Raw genomic sequence first — 19,508 nt, forward strand, 5'->3', positions numbered from 1 at the left:
AGACTTGCTGGCTTGGAGTAATGGTGGTGGTCTGACGTGACTTTTGTGTTTTTAAGGGACTCAAGATTGGTAAATCAAAGTGCTTCTTTATTAGCCCCAAGCTTATTTAAGCAATTTAGAACCTACTAATATAAACAGAGATTGAAATAGAAAGTATAGTAACTCTGTGTTCTGTATAATCTATTGTATGATTATAGTAAGTTTCTAATTTGCTTTAGTGCTAATTTTGAGTAGGACTGTGGAGTATGAAGGAATCTCTACTTATTTCATGGAGGAGTCCATCTTACACAGGACCTTCACACAGTAAGAATCAGCATTATACTTTTAAAAATGTTAGTAACATCTGAGGGTTTAAAAAGAGAATTATCTCCCATCCAAAGTCTGTCTACTAGCAAAAATAAGGTTAAAGAGAAATGCTTGAGAAAGCATCTCATATCCTACCCAACTTTATAGTTTTAAATATTGATCACGTATTTGTGACTAGTGTCAATTATAATTTTCTTTCCTGAACCACAGTGCTTCACTTAGAATGATTTTCTTTGTTGTAGCATGTCGTTTAGCTCAGTTAAATATCACTGCAAATTTTAGTGGCTTCGTTGCTCTTTAAAGGTAATCATAGTACTTTGCTGTGCATCCTCAATTTAAAAGAAGGGATTGATGGCAGTGTGGCTTACTTAGTGCACCTCTTGGTAAAGAGACTGCCAATATGCCAGGTAAATAACTCCACAGTTCCCCTTCCTTAAAAAGTATGCTGTCCAGATATGATAGAGCGTTGGAGAAAGTGATGGAGGCCTCAGGAGTGCTTTGTAGAGTCTTGTATTTGTAGGTAAATATTTAAACTAAGCATGGAGTGAAGGATGAGTTCAGGTCTGGGACTGTGACAGCTTCTCCCAGGTCTTACCCAGTTGGAGTACTTCATGTAAGTAATCTTTCATTACTTCTGGGTGAGCATTCGTGAGGAAAAGCCAGGAAAGGTCCTTGAGGCTCTAAATATAACGACTGGGATGGGATATTTGCTGTCGATGTCTCTCATTTTTGATGTCTCTCATTTTTGTGCTCTGTCATTTCTGCCTTTGTTTTGTGCTTCTCGGTAATGGCTGTCATAGTTCGTGTTTACCAAACAATCATTTTACTTTCCTGGGTGGTAGTGGAGAAGGATTGGGGCTTGGAAAAAGTTGAAATGTGATTCAGAAGTATAGATAATAAGTAGAAGTTCCTACTGTTTATTTACTTTTATTATCCTCAAAAATATCTTACATAGCACAGTATTTATTTCTTGTCCAATACTGTAAGTTTCTGCAGAAGAAAAATACAGTGAACGTTGTGGATGATGTGCAATACCATCTGCTTTTCCTATTATTATTATTATTATTATTATTATTATTATTACTAACTGTTAAAGGTGAAAATTGAGAAATAAAGTGGTTCCTTTATTTATCTTCACCCTTTTACCCTTGCTGGAAGAGTATAATTTTACTGCATGAGGCTACAATTTATTGTGCTCAATCATTCAGTGTTGTTGTAGTCGTGTCATTCTTGTCTATGTTGTTCTTCATAGATAGTGATTTACCAGTCAGTTGTTCAGCCATGGTAAATTAGACCTAGAGATAAAATTAGACGACGTCCATAGCTGATTTTTATTTTTAACTTTGGAAGGGGAAGGAAAATAACCAGCATGCATTAGTAATAACCTCAAAATTCTCATGAAAATTGAAATTCTCATGTAAACAAGAAGTGCATCTTCACCTCAGCACTTGTTTCAAAATTATATGATGGTTTAAAAATATTTTTAAATTCCTTTTTCCTAATTGCCTGCTCTGAAAATTGTTTAGTGCATTGGAAGAGGTGCATTTTGGACAAGAAAGAAGTTAGAATGCTTGGCTTCAGTGTGTAATCTAATGTTGGTGGTCAGGGCATTAGTTTTGTCAGGACTGAATTACCTTTTCCTTCAATATCCATACGTGGAACAATGCTTACTGCTTTACTTACATCTTAGCCACTGTATGTGACATTTCCATAAAGTAGGGAATTTTTATTTTGAGAGAACTGGTGTTGTTTATGTATAAAATAAATACAGTAGAACTTTAAAAATTCGTAAGAGTTGGTAGAAATATTTGAAAGTAAGGCCTTATTGCTCTACATGAAATTAAGATGCTAAAATCCCACATTTTTGTTCAGAAGCAATTATTGTAAAAGATCTCATTCTGAGTTCGCATGTAATCTTTTTAATGATGAAGGATTGATACAGCCTGCAAGGTGCAGCAGGTATTGAGCCTTGCTGCCTCTGCTGTGGTTGTGTTTGTTTTGAAGGGGAGATCTCCTCTTATCCTTACATAAACATCTAAAAAGAATATATATGGCACCTTTAACAACATTCCATAAGATACCTGTCTAGCCCCTTCATGTAGGGCTAAAGGTAGGGGGTTTATGCTGTGCAGCAGATGCTTCTTCAGGGTCCTGGCGTGCCCATGGCTTAGGAGGATGATTGTAGCCACTCTCCTGTCAGGACTTCAACAGGGCAGAGAGGCTGATGAGTTGATCACATCATATGCTTTGAAAGGCTGAGAGAGGCCTGTCTTGTTTTAAAAGAGAAAAGGGTAGGTTTGGCTTCAGCAGATCAAAGTGAAAAACGTGGCTGTGAAGTAAGAGAAAGCTTGAGTGCTCCAGGTAGGTGACTGTCCCTGCTCCTCCCAAGGAAATCTGCTAAGAGGTGATTATGTTCTGCACCAACTGTTTCTGAGTGTTCACCAAGGCTTTAACCCTTGGGAAGACTGAATTATGTGCTGGATAAAGATCACAAATCCATAACTAATTCTCATCAGAATCCACATAATTGGTAAATGGGGAAGTCAGAAATATCATGGATTATGAAGGGATTTCCAGGCAAATTGTTTTCCCTGCTGCTTTGCCTCAAGTTTCTCCCAGCACTCTGATGCAATCTACTCAAGAAAGTTTTCTGAATCCAGACATAATTTGGCTTGAAATTACCTAACCTCCCTCAAAATATTTTTTTACTGTAATTCTAAATCTTGGAATGTTGCCATAGAAATCTTGAGATCTGTATCATATGGAGAGACCGTGGGATGAGATAGTCTGGGCTTTTTTATGGTAACATGATTCTTCCAGAATTTTATATTCACTCCTGATCACATATTTTTCAATAATAAAAACCTTCCTTCAATGTGGCTTTCAGAAAGTGGTATTTTACAAATTGTATTTTATTTTTGTGGAAAGAAATTTTTTCATTACCTTGTTTTGCCCAGCAAATGTCTTTATATTTTCTCATAAACATATATGCATGGCTGCACCACAGGATGCATCAGATATACAAACTGATTTCTAATACATAAATAAATATAATTCCATCATAAATATGCCTGAGGAGAAAAAATGAGCTGAAAGGAACCATTATTAGAAAGAGAGAACAATGAAGGTGACTTTGCTATTTTGACTACTACACCTGGGATAATCCCTTTCAGTGTTGTGCAAGATCCCAGTGTAATTCCAAGCAAATAGGCCTTGAACATCCACATATTGAAATCACTAAATAGGTTTCTATATTTAAGTTGGAACAATATTGCTTCTAATTAAAAACTCTCTTAGTAGAGCACTCAGTGCACAAACAGTAAGGTTAATGTAACCTGAGCTGAGCTGGCAGTTGAAGGAAAGCAAAATCCTCTTTGTTCCAGCTTTTTAACTATTTACCGTGGGCGTATGGTAAGCATTTGGTGCCTTCCTGCTTCATGTTTTTGAAATGCAAGCTGGAACTCTTTAGATGCTACATATCAGTTAAGTCTCACTTGGCTGCAGAGGTATATTCCAATTTTTTGATTAATCGTAGCACTGACACTCTCTGGGTATAAGCCAGCTGAGTCCATAAAGACTGCAAATTGTGTGGGGTTTATATTTTTGGTGATCTGGGGGGGGTATTTTTGCTCCAGACTGCCAGCAGGTTGGCAGTACAGCGGCCACGTGGCGATGCAGCCCAGGTTCCTGCAGTGTGCTGAGCTCCTGTTAATAAACCTGACAGAGAGCAAAGGTGGTTTCCTGCAGCTGTATCCCCATGCTCCAGGAGGATGTGGTGCTTGGGGCAGGGAGCTGCTGGCCAGCCAGCCAGGCTGCAGCAGCATCCTTGGCTCATGGCCCCTTCCCTGAGCCCAGGGTGCCTGGCAGGGGCAGCCAGGAGTGTGTGACCTGCTTTGCAGTATCGGGGCTGGCTGTGCTGGTGGCCCTGGCTTGGTGCCAGTCGTGCCAGGAGCAGGTCACCTGGGCGTTGTCACTGTGTGATCCTGCTGTGTGAGTTCTCTCCTTACCAGGTGCAATGGAAAACAGGCTGTGCTGCTTCGTTCCTTTGACGTCACTCTACACGAGCAGGGATGCTTCACTGTGCTGAGATGGATTGTACCATATGCTCAATAATCATATTAGCTAAGTTAATTTAGTTGGTGCAACAATGCATTTTCCAACACTTGGTTTCTTCTTAACTTTCAGGTTTTCCGAAAAAAGGCAGTGGAGCTTGGAGAGAAACTGCTGCCTGCTTTCAACACTCCTACTGGGATACCTTGGGCATTGCTTAATATCAAGAGGTAAAACTACTGCTTTTTGGTGACTAGAACACATAAAAAATTGTGTTGAATCCATCTTTGCTACAAAACTATTGCAATTGCGGCAGAGTTTTCATCGTCCTTCTGTCCTTCTTCTTCTACAGTTTAAATTGGGAAATTTAAGTGGATATATGTTGCACACAGAATACATACAGAAATATATTTATTAATTTCAGAACTGTGTGTTTTTGTCAGTTAGTACGTTGCTTATCACTCTTCAAGTCCTTTTAGTGTTGTTTTAGGTAGGCTAAGAGCATTAGGACGTGCGCTCCTCTGAGAGTTTTCTAGCCACTTTGTGCTCTTATTTTAAAACCTGTTCTCAAATGTGGTATAAGCATGTCCTTCATATCAAGAAACAAGAGGAATCCCTGCTACAAGAGACTCACTGTTTTGTACCCTCTGCCAAGGAGTGGTTTTGCTTTGGGCAGTCATGGTTTGAAGGCAGCTCTGTGTTTGCTGTAGGAGGTGCTGGCTTTCCTGAAGTCATTCTTGCCTCCAGTATCTGGCTCCAGACACGTCAGCCGTTCCTTGGTCCAACTCAGCACTGCTACCTGTGCTGGTAAAGAAAATGGTTTCCTTGCACTGCTTGGCAAAGAATATTGAAAATTACACTTGTGGGGTTGTATTTGTAGGGACACCCCAGCTTTTTTTATACTGGTAATAAACTCCAGCATCACTCATCACAAGAAAGAGAATAAAAAAGAATTTCACATGTGTGTGCATTGGTGATGTGGTTTTTTGAGTGGCTGTCTCCTTGACAGTCAGCATCTTCTGCTGTTCCCTGCTTGCTCTTTGTTTTTGAGTGCCCTTTTCCCCACAGTGGGATGGACATCGACATCTTGCTTGATTGGCTGTGTTTGCTTCTGGCTTCCCAGTAAACTGCTCAGGGCCAGTCCTACAGAAACCCCTGGCATGTCAGTTCAGACAGGCTTATCTTCCACCTCCTTTTCAAACAGCAGGGAGGTAGAAAGCCAAAAAAAGCACATATGTGTGTGGGAGCAGGAGAGAGTTAGTGACTCCTGAACTTTCTCATCATTGAAGGGTTAACTGGTTAACTGCTGCCTGGTGATGATCCTTGGACTTTGCCTGGTTACTTACATGCATGCTAATAATTTTTTCACTACAGGCTTTAATAAGTTTGCACAAGTTCAGTAGTACAGCAGCTTGAGGCATGTTGGTTATGTGATTTTAAGCTGTTAGAGAAACTTCTGAATGCATATGTTTGTAATTGCAACACAACAATACTTTTCTCTACATAGTATATATTTAAGCGTGCTCAAAGTATTCAGGATAAAAATATCTTTTATATAGCCCTTATCTAAATTCGTCCTTAAGTGTTAATATATCAATGTTCTTTTTGTATATAGTTCAAATTATGTGGTAGATTTTTATGGTTTGTTCCTACCTTCTCACAGCAACTGCTGTGGGGCACTACAAATGCCATCTGCAGACAGTGCAAGGTGTTAATGCAAAAAGGATTAGTTTCTTGCCTAGTACAAAAGTGAAACAGAACTTCTGCCCAGGTAAATTCCTTTTCTGGAGCAGAAAAATTGACATGAAATGCTGTGTTCTTGGTTATTCATTCTGAATCCTTGCACATCTGCCTAGCTTTGACCTTCAGTAGATGACTCTTCCATAATACTGTGAGTAAACAAATAAGCTGTCATCCAGGCTTAGAAAATGCTAAGCCACTGAAGTCTGCATACATTGTGGATCTAATATGCCTCATTTCTGATTAGTATTTTATTTTATTTTATTTTGATTTATGCTTCAAATTGGAAAACACTCACAATAGATTATGAGTATCAGTGGTTATTTTTAAATTATTCTTTCTGGATTAAGAGATGAGCTGGATATTTGTTTAACTTTGCAAATGTTCTTCAGAAAATAGTTGGTTTTCTCTACTCATCCTGTATCATCATGGCCTGACCTGCTCTCTCTTTGCATGCCTCTGTGTGTAAACATATAAAAGTGCTTTTTGTCTCCTTACATACCAAAGACATCCGCCTTGCATCCCACCATCCTTTTTATCTTTTCCATTGCTTCAGTTCATCCTGCCTTTTTCCTCATCACTTAGTGATCATGGGACACTTACTGTCTTGCTTATGAAACTCTTATTATCAAATATGATTAAAAGTTCATTGTATGATTCTTCAGCTAAAATACTTGCCAATTTATGAGTATGTTTGCTTGTAAAACTTCCTTTGATCTCTAAAGTACAATTTAAGTAATTAGATCAGTGGTTTGTAGGGGGATTTCCTTTTCTTTCTTTCTAAAGTTTCAGTTGCACTTCCATATTTCTGATGCTTTCAGTTCATCTTCAGCATCTGTTTTTCACTTCTGCTTGTGCTGCAAAATTTGAAGTTCCTTCTATGGCTCACTTGCTTATTTAAGTAAACAGTGTGGTATAGCACTTGTGGGTTCTTCTGGCTTAAACAGGGAGGGAGGATATGTAGAGGGAGAAGGATATAAAGCAGTGGTGAGCTGACAGACAGGTTTGAGTCTTATTTTATCCTTTGTTTAGATATTTCCTCTTCAGTGCTTCTAAAATGCCAACTACAACAGTTTCTTAAAATACCTCTAGTTCACGATCCCTTTTTTTTTCTTCCTAGTAAGCTGTGACAATCTGGCTTCTCCATGTTAAAATTGTCATTTCTCTTTCTCTCTATAAACTTTAAGTACTTTATGACTGATCAATCATATTGCTTGTGTATTTCTGTAATTTACCTCTCAGATTTATAGAAATAAAAAAATCTGAAATTATAACTCAGTGAGTTAAGTAATCTTAACAAATACCCAGACTTGCATCAAGTTTGCAGGATTAGGTAATCTTTTTAACATATCTATTTATTTTTACTCCTGTAACTATTAAAGGAGTAGCTGTTTGGGACTTGTGTTTATGGGATGATGCCCAGCTGTCAAATACAGAAAAGAACCCAGATTGTTGTTATTCTGTTGAATCAGTCAGGAATAAACATCTGAGTATAAAAGTCTCTGCCTTTTTTTTTTTTCTCCCAGATGGAAATTTTGTCTTTATGTCATTTGCCCCTCCTTTGAAAGCAACCTATATCTGGTTTTTAGTCCAATTTCCAATTGGACAAAAGTCTATTTCCAATAAGACCACATTACTACTTTCCAGTAATCAACCCAGAAGAATTGCTATATGAAACAATATATTTTCCGTTAAATGTTTGCTCTCTTTACATTGACCAATTGTGTAGTTTTAAGGTTATTTATTGTGCCTTATGTGCTGTGATGTAGCAATACTGTTAGGCATTAAGGCATAAAAAGGCCTTCCTTTTTATGAAGAATCAATGTAGCATATAACCTTTAAGTGCATCTGAAACTTTGAAAAATAGTTATGCCTTGCCTTAATGAAAAAGTTTCAACTGGAATAAATAATATTTTTATTTCTAGAAGCATAACAAACTGGAAATGTTGTTTTTTGGGTTTTTTATGTCCAGCCTGTTCACAAGTGTTGTGGCTGAGGGGGATACTGTGCCTGTTTCTCTGGCTCACTGACAAACCTAAATTATATAATCATTTCTGGCTCTAGGGACTATGGGAAGTGTTGTATAGAAGGAAAAGCTGTGAAGTGTAGTTGGAGTGGGTCAGAGTGGGAAAGCCTAACAGAAGCAAAAAAAGAGGAGTTTGAAATGCATGTGATTAATTTGTATTGAAATGAAACCACAGGGAGTGATAAGATTTACTCTACATAATTGTAGAATGTTTACTGTGTCTGGTGTCAGTTCAGGATTCTTTGCCTTTACAATTTAATATTGATTGTACATAGTGGATCTGAGTTGTATTCAATATAACATTTTATAAAGTGAAGTAGTGAGGGCCTTGCTAAATTGTTTGCACAAAGTAGATACTCAGAAGTAACTGAGGATGGAATTGACAGAGCTGCAATATTTATGTCACTGGGATGTTGTCAGCATGATTTTAAAGCAAGGTCTTCTTTTCACTTTCAAAATTACTATTATTTTTTAAATTGCTACATTTTGTACAGCAGTGAAGTTATGCCACAGGTCTTTTCAGGCCTCAAAGTGTTTAGTTTAAACAAGAGTTTTTTGGCACTTCTGAGCCCTTGCAGCCACTGTGTATTCAGAGCCAGAAGATACACCCATAGCACAGTTTCAAACTAGTTTGAAACTAGTTTGATAGTTCTTTATCTCACATCATTTGGAAAAAAAAATAGCAAGAAAAAATTCACTCATACTTTTGTTTTTTATTTTGAACAACTTTTTACCACCAGCTAAGATTTCTGTTCTGCTAAATAAGATGGTTCTCCCCACTGTCGCAGCTTGCCTAGCAGAACTGCTGCTTTGGAGAGGGCTTGTATGCTAAAATGCTACAGTGCTTGGAAGGATGGCACACACACACACACACACACACACACACAGTGGTGTTGTGTTATGGGACACTCTGGTGTTTCAGACTGCTGGTGGCAGTGGTTTAGGTTGTAGGCATTTAAAGGAGCTTCTCTCTCAGCCCTTTCCACAGAGGTAGAAATGTGGCCAATAAACCAACCACCTTGGAGGTATGAAATGCTAGTCTTGAGACAGCGGAATTTGCTTGAAAATATTTCAAAGTAATTCCCAATTTCAAAACATCTTTGAGGTCTCATGGTCTTCAAAACGTCTTGTGTGTGTGGTGCCTCATTAGAAGAACTCCAATATTCTTAAGGAAAGAATTCAGCATATAACAGAATGGTTCTTTTTGAGTTCTGTGACATCTCAAAAACATCATAATCAATGCATTTAAGAGTGCATGCCTTTAGAGTTTGTAAGGAGTTTTAATGCATTGAGAAAATCTAAGAATATAAAAAGTGATCCAGATATGTATATTCCATAAACCTTTTTGACAGCTTGATTCTCCCACTTACACTTTCAGAAATGCCTGAAATAAGATTGATTGTTGCATTATTTTGCAAAATTTTTGTATGATACTATATTCTTTAACAGAATTAGCAGTTCATGCTTTTATTTGACCAAGTGACACCAGAAGCAGATTCTTGCAGAGATTTAACCAGGATGGATAGTTTAATTATTCTGGTTTGCACTGTTAACTGTAATGTATAAAAAGAAAAAAATTTTTTTAAAGACTGCAGAATTTGCAGACTTAAATAAAGGTTGTTCTTCAAATTAACTATATTTGGCAAAAATTAACCTATTTTTAAAGGAAGTTTAGAGATTAAAAGCTTATACTGTCTGCACAGTTTGTTATTGTAGGATGAAATCCTACATGTTTAGATGAAATCTTTAATTATATCCCTTCTGTCTAATTTTGGCATAATTTTAGAGGAAGAAATCAAAATTACCTAAGAAAAAAAACTAAAAGTAGCAGACGTACTTTATAAAGGCTTTTTATGTGTAGTTTCGGCAAATGACTCCACTGATGTAATAAAGTGGTAATAATAACAAAAAAGGATTTGAATTAAAAAGGATATTGAATTAAACACTGAGATTTCCCCTGTAGCCAAACAGAACAATGGAAAGCAGACTTGCCTTCAGGCATTTGGATCACAGTGTGGATTTGTATTAGCACAGGATGCAAAGAGATAATCCTGGCTGAACTTTGCCTCTCTAAAAATTATTTGGTTTGTGTTAAACATATGTTTTGGCATAGAATGATCTGCTGTCTGCATATACCAATCTCTTTCCATTGACTAAAGAAGACCTTGCACAATTAACTGAAAGCACTAACATCTTGAGATGAGGAAATTAATTGCATCCTAATTTATTAGTAACTAGTGACAAGGATTATTTCAGCAAAGGGTACATTTTTTCAGCACAGCCATTTCAGTTCATTGCATGATTCATAAACAAGCTTACATTTCTTGAGTCAGTACTGAATGCAAAATATGGAAAATATGGAAAAATAGTTATGCATGTTAAATAATAGAAAGTTAGAAATTTCCATGTTTTAGGGCATGTTAGAGCACCAAAGGAAACAAATTCCTTGCCGTGTCTTTGCCTCATCTGAAATTCCTTGCTGTGTCATAACCTCACCTGAAATGAGTAGCTAATTCTGCATTGCATAACTAGTGATTTCTATTCAATATTCAGTATATTTGACCTGTGGTGATGTCTGATTTACCACTAAGCAATGTAAAAAAATCTCATTTATAGTATCAGAAAAATTTCATAAGATAGTTCAAGGAATGTAGCTCTTTGTCGAGAAAGAAAAAGAACCAAGAAAAATATTATTTTGGTGATAGCTCATAATGATAGGCTGTATTATTCAACTAACAGCTTCAATTCAATATTGTAATGCAGAATTTGTGTGGGAGGCTGCCCTCTGGCAATAACACAGGAAGAATTTGGGACCTATTATTATTACTGCAAAATATCCTTCTCAGTTTAAGTGCTTTCTTATAGCCAAAAGAAAGTCCCAGATTCTAAGTTTAAACACTCTTTCCCCACAGTTTATTAGTGCAATGTAAAATGAGTATAAATACTTGCAAGTTCATAATTATCATATTACTTATCTGTGTAAAAGCCTATGTGAGTATTAGTAATACTGAGGTCCTCCTCAGCACAAAATGTGTGATCACAAACACTCTATAGATCTCTGTGGTGCTAGCAATAGGTAATGTTCTTTTACAAAACCAAACAAAGCTTCTGCCAGACAGTCCCACAGAAATCAACAGGTTACCAGAGGCTCCTCTTCATGAGCCTTGCCTGCTTCATCAGCACACACTCTCCAGAGTGTCTGGAGGCAAAACCTTCCCTATTATAAGATTTTGTCTTGATGGCTTAAAAAATGGGGAATGGCTTTTTGTGCTATTTATAAGATACAAAGGTTTTCTGTGCCAGAAAGGGGGAGGATAAGCAGGTGGAGCTGTGTTGTGTTTTGCCTTAGAAGAAGTCGGGACTATGAAGTTCACCCAAGCATGCACCAAGCATGTACCTCTAATTTCCTGCCAGTCTGGTTGTAACACGTGCTTCACTGAAATGCAGTGACATAGGGTGGGCAAGTTGCATCAGCTCCTCCATTCTTGCTCCCCTCCAAGTTTCTGAAATTGCATTTGTTGATAATAGGATTTTATAAATTAGCATATGGCCAAGGGTGTTGCTCGTGCTCTTGCTTTAGCTAAGCACTCTTTAGCTTTTGCTAAGCACTCTTATCACCTCGGTATTGGCAGATAATCAGGAGTTATTTGTGTGCCATACCTTCCCGTTGCCTAGGAGTTGCAAGGGAGCCCTTAGTGTTGAATTGCCAGACATATTTGAGAGCTGGAGTTGTTTGTGAAGATGTGCAGGATGAGGCTCAGTCCCAGATGAGATACATTTGCATGTTCACTGGCGCAGCAGGAACAAGCTCCCGTTGGAGTGGGACACTGCAAAATGCATTGTGAAGCAACTTGAGGAGCATTTATCCTGCCCTGAAACCAAGTGCCCAGGGCCTGGCCCACTGGGATGCTTTTCCTTGGCCAATACTGACTATGCTGGGAACGCTGACACCTGAGTGTAGGCACATTAATCCTTGCACTTGGTTAAAGATCATTTCCTTTTTAATCGCTTGTATCATGTATGACCTAATTTTCATCTGTGTATAGTAAATTATAATCTTACAGCAGACAAAATGTGACTGTCAAAAGAGCTTTCCTTCAGAGGGAAGGGAAGCAGTTTCTGAAGACATCAGGTTTCATTAAATGCATAAAATGAGCACAAGTACTTCTCAGTCACTTCCACCACAATTCAGGTCACCTCAGGAAAAACACATCATCTAAAAACAATAGTTGTGTTAGGATTGTTCCACCTAAGAATTTTACAACGGATAAATTATAAAGCCACTTATGAGTTCTTTACTTTATGTATTTGTTACAATCTATGTACATTTGCAGGATTTTGCCTGCCAAATCCATGACTCATTTCACATTAGGGAAATCCTGAAATGACCATGAGAAGCGGAGAGGGGCATTTGCAAAGTGCTTTGCTTGTGTATTTTAGCTGGAATTTGGTACTTCAACCTAGTTAAATTCTCAGCTATGTGGGGTTGTTTGGTTATTTTTCCTACAGTGTTTTAGGCATCTGTATGACGGGTAGATAGTAAGGATTGAGATCAACCAAGGAAATAGCTGACTGATGTCTGTAGTTACTCTGCATTCTTACCATCCTGAAATGATGAGCATGAACAACAGTTGCTAACTGTATTTTTTCAGATATCATTGCTGAGAACCGATTCTGCTGGTTATCTTCAAAGAATACTGGATTTTTTTCCACTCTGAAAAAGCGATTTCCTTCAATACTTCTCAAAGTACATATTTCATTTCGGATAAACACATAGATAGATGTATGTATTGGTAAATCTTTATTCATCATTTTCTGGTTTCTTACTGCTGCTGATACAAGAGGCTCTCTCCTTAACCTCCACCAAACCATGGCCTCCCAGCTGGACAGCCAAAACCCTGCAGCAACTGACACAGTTCCAGTGCATCATGTATACCACAAATAACAGTTTTACTTACCTGAATTTTCAGCTTCTCTTTTTAGCACTTCATAATCTAATTAATACTGTGAAACTTGAATTTTGTGGTTTTCTGTTTCATTATACCAGTGCTGAGGGGTGTGTGTTATGCCATTTTTATAAGCATGTTTAATTTTAAGATGACTATTCATAACTGCTTCTGACACCTTTTGTTATTCTGAAATTCATGGCATATGTGTTTTCATGGATATGTCAGATACTCTTGCAGTATAATTTTCAATTTAATCTTTTAGATTGACATTAAAACAACAAATCAGCATTAAATAGGTTATCTTTTTTCCCCTAGAAATCACTCTGTTATTTCAGAATTCATGAGATTAATTTCTTGCTTTACCTTTTAACAGAAACAAAAGTTTATTATTTGTTAATAGTCAGATATGTTTAACATTTGATGAGAATTCAAGAGTTTTCTTTCTTTTCAGGAATGATGTAAGTATTAATTTCTTACCTGCTTGCATAATTACTGATCATTACTTGCATTTTCTCAGCTTTATGACCAGCTTCATACAACCAGCTGAATAGAGAACACTTAATTGTTTTTAAACAGTAATCTCAGCGTTAAATACAGATGCCTGTGGTGCTTTGATTGCTACTTTCAGTTATCTAGAAGTTGATCCATGTAACAGCACAGTTTTTGGTTGGAAAACAGCTACGTTGTTTCTCATAGTGTTTCTTAAACATCCAGATACTTAATCTAAGTTGCAATTTTTTAGTACAAGGTCCTGAGATCATCCAGTTCCTTTTTGTGGTATGTTTTCTGTAAATCAAAACTCTTGCAATCTGTCTTTGATCCTGCTCTATTTCGTGTATTTTCTAACCCTGCTACTTCTCTTCCATGCTTCCTCCCGTCTTCTAATCCGTTTTGATTTTGGAGAAGAAACACACCAGTGATCATTTTCAGCTCTGATAGTTTTTTCTACTGAACTGTGATTCTGTCCTTTCCCACACATCCTTCACAAGAGGAATTGGAATCCTGGATGTATCAGGTTTTCCTGATCTAGGGGTTGCTTCTCTGAGCCATTTTCCAGATGTTTCGGTTTGATGGCATGTGAAAATTAATATTTAAGAATTGTACTTAGTATTGTCCCACGTATGTCTTCCAAAACTTCTGGGCAGACCATTATTCATTTCCTCCCCTTCCTGTCTTCCATCCCTCCTTCTTTACCTCCTTGCTTTCTGAAATCCCTGATGTACTTGAGGTCACCTAGTTGGCTCTCTGCATCCCCTCAATGGGACATATATTAAAGTTGCTGCTTTAAGGTATGATCATTTATGGAAGAGTTGATCCATAAGTCCTACTTGTCCTAGTGTATCATCTAATACATTGTTCCTTAAGATCTTAAATATATTGAAAAATTTGAATATTCTGGAAAGAGTGATAATCAAGCCTATGTATTTTGGTATACATTGGGGGTGGAGGGGGTGTGTATGTGTACCTCAACACAAACTTATAGATGTTTTACATGTATACATAAAAAAACATATTTATAACATTTAGCAGTGTAAGGCAAATTGGGCTCCTGTAGGGAAGTTTGGGAGAAAAAAATACGTAATAAAAAGTTTGTGCTTACCTTTGCTGCTGAATGCTATATAGTCTTTCACAAATACAGAATTGCATTCTCTTGACCATTCCCCAGAAAACTTTAGAAACATTAAAAATCACAAACTCGCAAATTAAAAATATTGTCAGCTTTCATTTGTTGCTGGCATTTGCTCTTCCCTTTCTGACACTTAAGCCAACCATGTGAAGATTTCTATTAGGCCAAAATAGAATATCTACCGCGCTTTGGATGCCACAATGTCACAATTCTCATATTTCTATACTCATCTTTTACAAAGGAAGGAGAGGGAGGGGAGAAAAAAAATATACATTTTAAGCAGTAATGAGGTTGGAGAAATTAACCAACTTTTGGGCTTAATGTAAAATGAAAAAAGGGTGCATTGACTTTATATAAATAATCCTTTCCATCTTACAAAAACACCTTTTGTTACTAATGCAGATATGGACACGGGAATAGATGCTCTTTGAATGCTGTTTTAATTATCTGTGCTGTATTTATAACTGAAAGCTCTCAATGAGAACTTTGATGAACTTTACCCTGTATCTCTATGAAGTTGTTTTCCTTTACTGCTTCTCAAAATTTCTTGCAATATGTGCAAAGGTCTGGAGCACTTTTGATGATTTCTAATGACAAGGTCAGTTGATGAAGAAAATTCACAAGTCTCAGCAGTGAAGGTTTTCAACATTGCAACTATGAGTACACCCCTCTTTTCCTGTTCAAAATATGTTGGAACACAGTATCCACTTCTAAATTTTGTCATTAAGAAGATTCTTTAGGAATCCATTTTTAAGCTTTTGTAGTTTTTCTACTAACTATACTAAGTCAAATTATAATTTATAATTTATTGGCCTTATTACAACACTTCATTAAAATGTCAGCAGATTCAGCTTCTAGGCAGGGTATTACTGCAAGAGCTGTGCATGCAGTGTTCTTCATGTATGGAAATAGCTACAGCAGTTATGTTCTGCAGCATGAATTAACAAAGATTGATTGCAATCTGTTTTTATTAACTCAAGGAAGAAAAGCGGTGTAGTGATATTAAGAAAATTAATTATAACTTTCTAATCTAGTAATTAATGTGCAGCTGGGCATGAGTGCAGTTGGTGCATTTCAGTAATTTGGCAGTCCTGACAAATTATCATCATCCGTTTTAAGGTAGACAACTGTTCTCTAATCTTTGCTCAGATTTTTATAATCTTTTGCATTCCAGAATGGTTTTAACAGCCTAGATCTTAGATGTGGCCTTTTACCATAATAACATGAGCTGAAGTTCTGCTTTATCTTTCAGAACTAAGGTTCACTTGTAATTTTTAGAACCATCTATCATGCTTTTTCCAGTGTTGTACTGAAATTTCTTCTGAAGCAGACGGTGATTACTGGTAATTGACCTGCATATGTTGAATCGTCTTAAAATGCTACTGAGAATTTAATGTATCCTGTAAATTGAGATGCTTCCAATTAAATAGAGTTCTTATGATAATCACTTTCAAAACTAATCAAGTAATATAATGGTGCTACTAAAACTCTTATTGACTTAATTTTGACAAATTAATAAATGTAACCAATGCAATTACCGTAATGGTCATACTAGTCTGCATTTTTCATAACCTATCCCTAAATGTTTTTCAGAAATGCAAGGAGAAAATAGAAATTACCTAGGTGTGTTGAATCAGCATGACAAGCTCACTTGAGGGGGAGAGTATTTGTGCCCTTCTTGCTTTCTTTTTGAGGTGTGAAGGTTATTGTGGGTCACCCCATGCTCAGAGCCTCTTGTCTATTAAGAAATTAAATTATACTGAACAGAAATTACAACTAGGAAACTAGAAGTGAAGTTGATAAGAGAAAATGCTCTTAAACAGATTGTCTGGTTTTGCTACTATCAAACCTGATCTACTAAAATCTATAAAGAATTGTAATCTTCTCAGTATGGTTTATATTTAGTCTTGTTTTTAACAAGTGATTGGGAAAAGCACAAAGCATCTATGTAGATCAGACACTGACAACGGTCTAAAACGGTCTTGTTTTAGGAATTTTGTTGTTAAGTTTTCATTAGGAATGCATTAGAGAAGGTGTTCTGGGAAACAAAACGCCAGGAGTTTTCAGTCCAGTGGATCTTGTCCTTTCTCTTCTTTTGTGACACAATTTGAATAGAAAATGGATGGCATTTGCCAGAAGAGCTTTTCTCTTGTACTTGAGACATTGTCCAGAAGTTCAGCAGACTTGGGTTTTTCACTTCTCAGGCATGTGCCTTTGCTCCCTAGGTTATTGCTTCCTTTAAAAGAAAGCATTAGTTAGAGAGTCCAAATCAGATATTACTGATAGGTGAATGGTGGGCAGGTTATGCCTAAGGGCTTGTGACAAATCAAGATCAAGGAATCAAGGTGGGTGTCTTCATTAGCAGGTTAGTTCAGCTCAGGATCTGAACTTCTAAAGTGTCTCTCCCAGTCTTCCCCACTTGCTGTGCTGTGTTTTGTGGATAAATGAAAAAGTGCCTAAAAGTGTATATTTGTTTGGCACTGTTGACCTGCTTGTTCTCAGGCCATGTGGGGATCACAAACCTGGTTTTGGATAACTAAGTAAAGCAAAGCCATCTATATCTTTTATTTGATCCAGCTCAATCTGAGCAGAGAGCTAGCCAAATCAAATATTTTAAGCAGAAATTAAAAGATTTCACTGCTCTGTAATAACAATAAAATATATAAGGGATTAGGGGAGGTGGAGGAGGGAGTTACTGAGGCTCTAATCAAACAGCCTTGGAATTTTAGAAAGGACCTACTTAGAAATTCTGTTGGTTTAGTGGAAGAGAGTAAGATTCATGCAGATTTCATATTGGTTTTGCTTTATGCAAACTCTCAACTCTCAGATAACTCTCAGATACACAAAAAAAACCCAAATGAACAAAAAAAAATCACAAAAAATAAAAAACTAAAGTATGGAATTTGAAAGTTGTCTGAGGTTTGTGGTTGACCTTAATGACTGTGAATAATGCATGGTGGTGGTGACCATCTTATGCTGGCTATTGATTTGTGTTTCGCAGACAGTGGCATATCAGTGGTTTTAGGACACTGAAATATTCCATTTTTTTCTTCATATAAAAAAAATTAAATTCAAAATTAATAATTGAGCAGCACTGCAGCTTATTGCATTAGTTATATTGAACAAATCACTTCGGAACAAATCAAATGGATAAAGAATATAGTGAATTTGGCTTTCTTTCTCTTTAGACACAGTTGCAAATAATTCATATTTGAATTGTTCAAATAATTGAATGGTTTGAATCTGCTTCAAACCATTTTGTCAATATCCTACGTTTCTGAATTGTTTGATTTTCAAATTTGCTAATTGTTTTCTTTGAAGTCACCAATGTAACAATTTTCATGAGCATTTGCAGTAATAAAGCTCAGTTTGCACATGGCTAAACATGAGTAGTTACATGACATGAAGCTGTTTGGAGAAAGAGATATTTTTAAGAGTCTTATGTATTCTTTGAAGTCATTCTGTGTGGATTAGGCATTCCAGCACTGTAAACCAGTTTGTAACTTTCAGTTAGATCAGCTGCACCTTTTTTTTGTGCTTACATGTACTACAAGATATTACAACTGACAAAGAGTATACATCAAAGAATTAGTTTATAGATATATAGGTTAAAATATAACCTTAAATTATATCCAGTGCTGTAACTCGTTCAGCTGTGCTGAGAAAATGGGTGGCTGCAGAACTGGCATGGGTACTAATGCCCAAAAGTTCTTCCGAATTCAGTCGTGTATGAATGCCTCAAGGCTTTTTGTAGCTATCTGAGGTTTTTCCTCACAGTATTAAAAGGTATGGTATCTTAACTGCAAAACTTCAATTTTTCTGTCCAGCTATTCCCTTGGGTCCTGTCACTAGTCATCACAAAGAAGAGATCAGTGTCTGCCTCTCCTCTGCCCTTCACAAGGAAGCTGTAGACTGTAGTGAGGTGTCCCCTCAGTCTCCTTTTGTCCAAGCTGGACAGACCAAGTGACCTCTGCCACCCCTCATGTCCTTCCCCTCAGGACCCCACACCATCCTCGTTACTCTCCTTTGGACACTCTCAATGTCTTTTTTACATTGTGACACCCAAAAATGCCCCCAGCACTGGAGGTGAGGCTTCCCCAGCTCAGAGCAGAGCAGGACAATCCCATCCCTTGCCCGGCTGTGATGCTGTGCCTGATGTCCCCAGGACAGGGTTGTCCCTCCTGGCTGCCAGGGCACTGCTGGCTCATGTTCAGCTTGCCATTGACCAGGACTCCATGTCCCTTTCCACTGTGCTGTTTTCCAGGACAGCATTCTCCCGTCTGTCCATACATCCAGTGTTGCCCCATCCCAGGTACAGATTCCAGCACTTTCCCTTCTTGAACTTTGTATGGTTGGTGATTGCACAGCCCTCTAGTTTGTTGAGGTGTCTCTGCTGGGTCTCCCTCCCCTCAAGGGAGGCAACAGCTCCTCTCAGTTTTGTATCATCTGCAAACTTGCTTAGTATCCCTTCCAGACCTCTGTCCAAGTCATTTATGAAGATGTTGAAGATCACAGGGCCAATTTGATGCTGTGTAGGCTGACTCTGCTGGGTTTTTTTCCCTAATATTTTCATATAATTTTGGAATTTTTATAGTAGAGAGTAAGTAGTAAAGAGAGTAGAGAAAGTCAGCCTGGAAAGTCAACCTGGAAAGTCAGACTTAAGAGTGAATAAGCCAATGAGCAACACTTTGGTGATTGTGTTCTGCCTTGACTGACTCCTAGCTCACTACAGACTGACCTTTGTAAGGACAGGGGAGAGTAGGACCTCACTAACATCTTTATGTTGGGGAAAACATTCAGCCTGACTTCT

General features: G+C 37.5%; 1 protein-coding gene across 1 annotated transcript in view; it reads left to right on the top strand.

Annotated features, from left to right (window-relative positions):
• MAN1A1 (mannosidase alpha class 1A member 1) overlaps positions 1-19,508 on the top strand; it is a 140,165-nt gene that overhangs the window by 74,547 nt on the left and 46,110 nt on the right. The window contains exon 5 of the mRNA XM_014876686.2: positions 4,492-4,586. Coding sequence (XP_014732172.1) covers positions 4,492-4,586 — 95 coding nt within the window. The remainder of the gene's footprint in view (positions 1-4,491; positions 4,587-19,508) is intronic.

This window comes from Sturnus vulgaris, chromosome 3 (genome assembly GCF_052056855.1).
Source record: "Sturnus vulgaris isolate bStuVul1 chromosome 3, bStuVul1.hap1, whole genome shotgun sequence".
NCBI lineage: Eukaryota > Metazoa > Chordata > Aves > Passeriformes > Sturnidae > Sturnus > Sturnus vulgaris.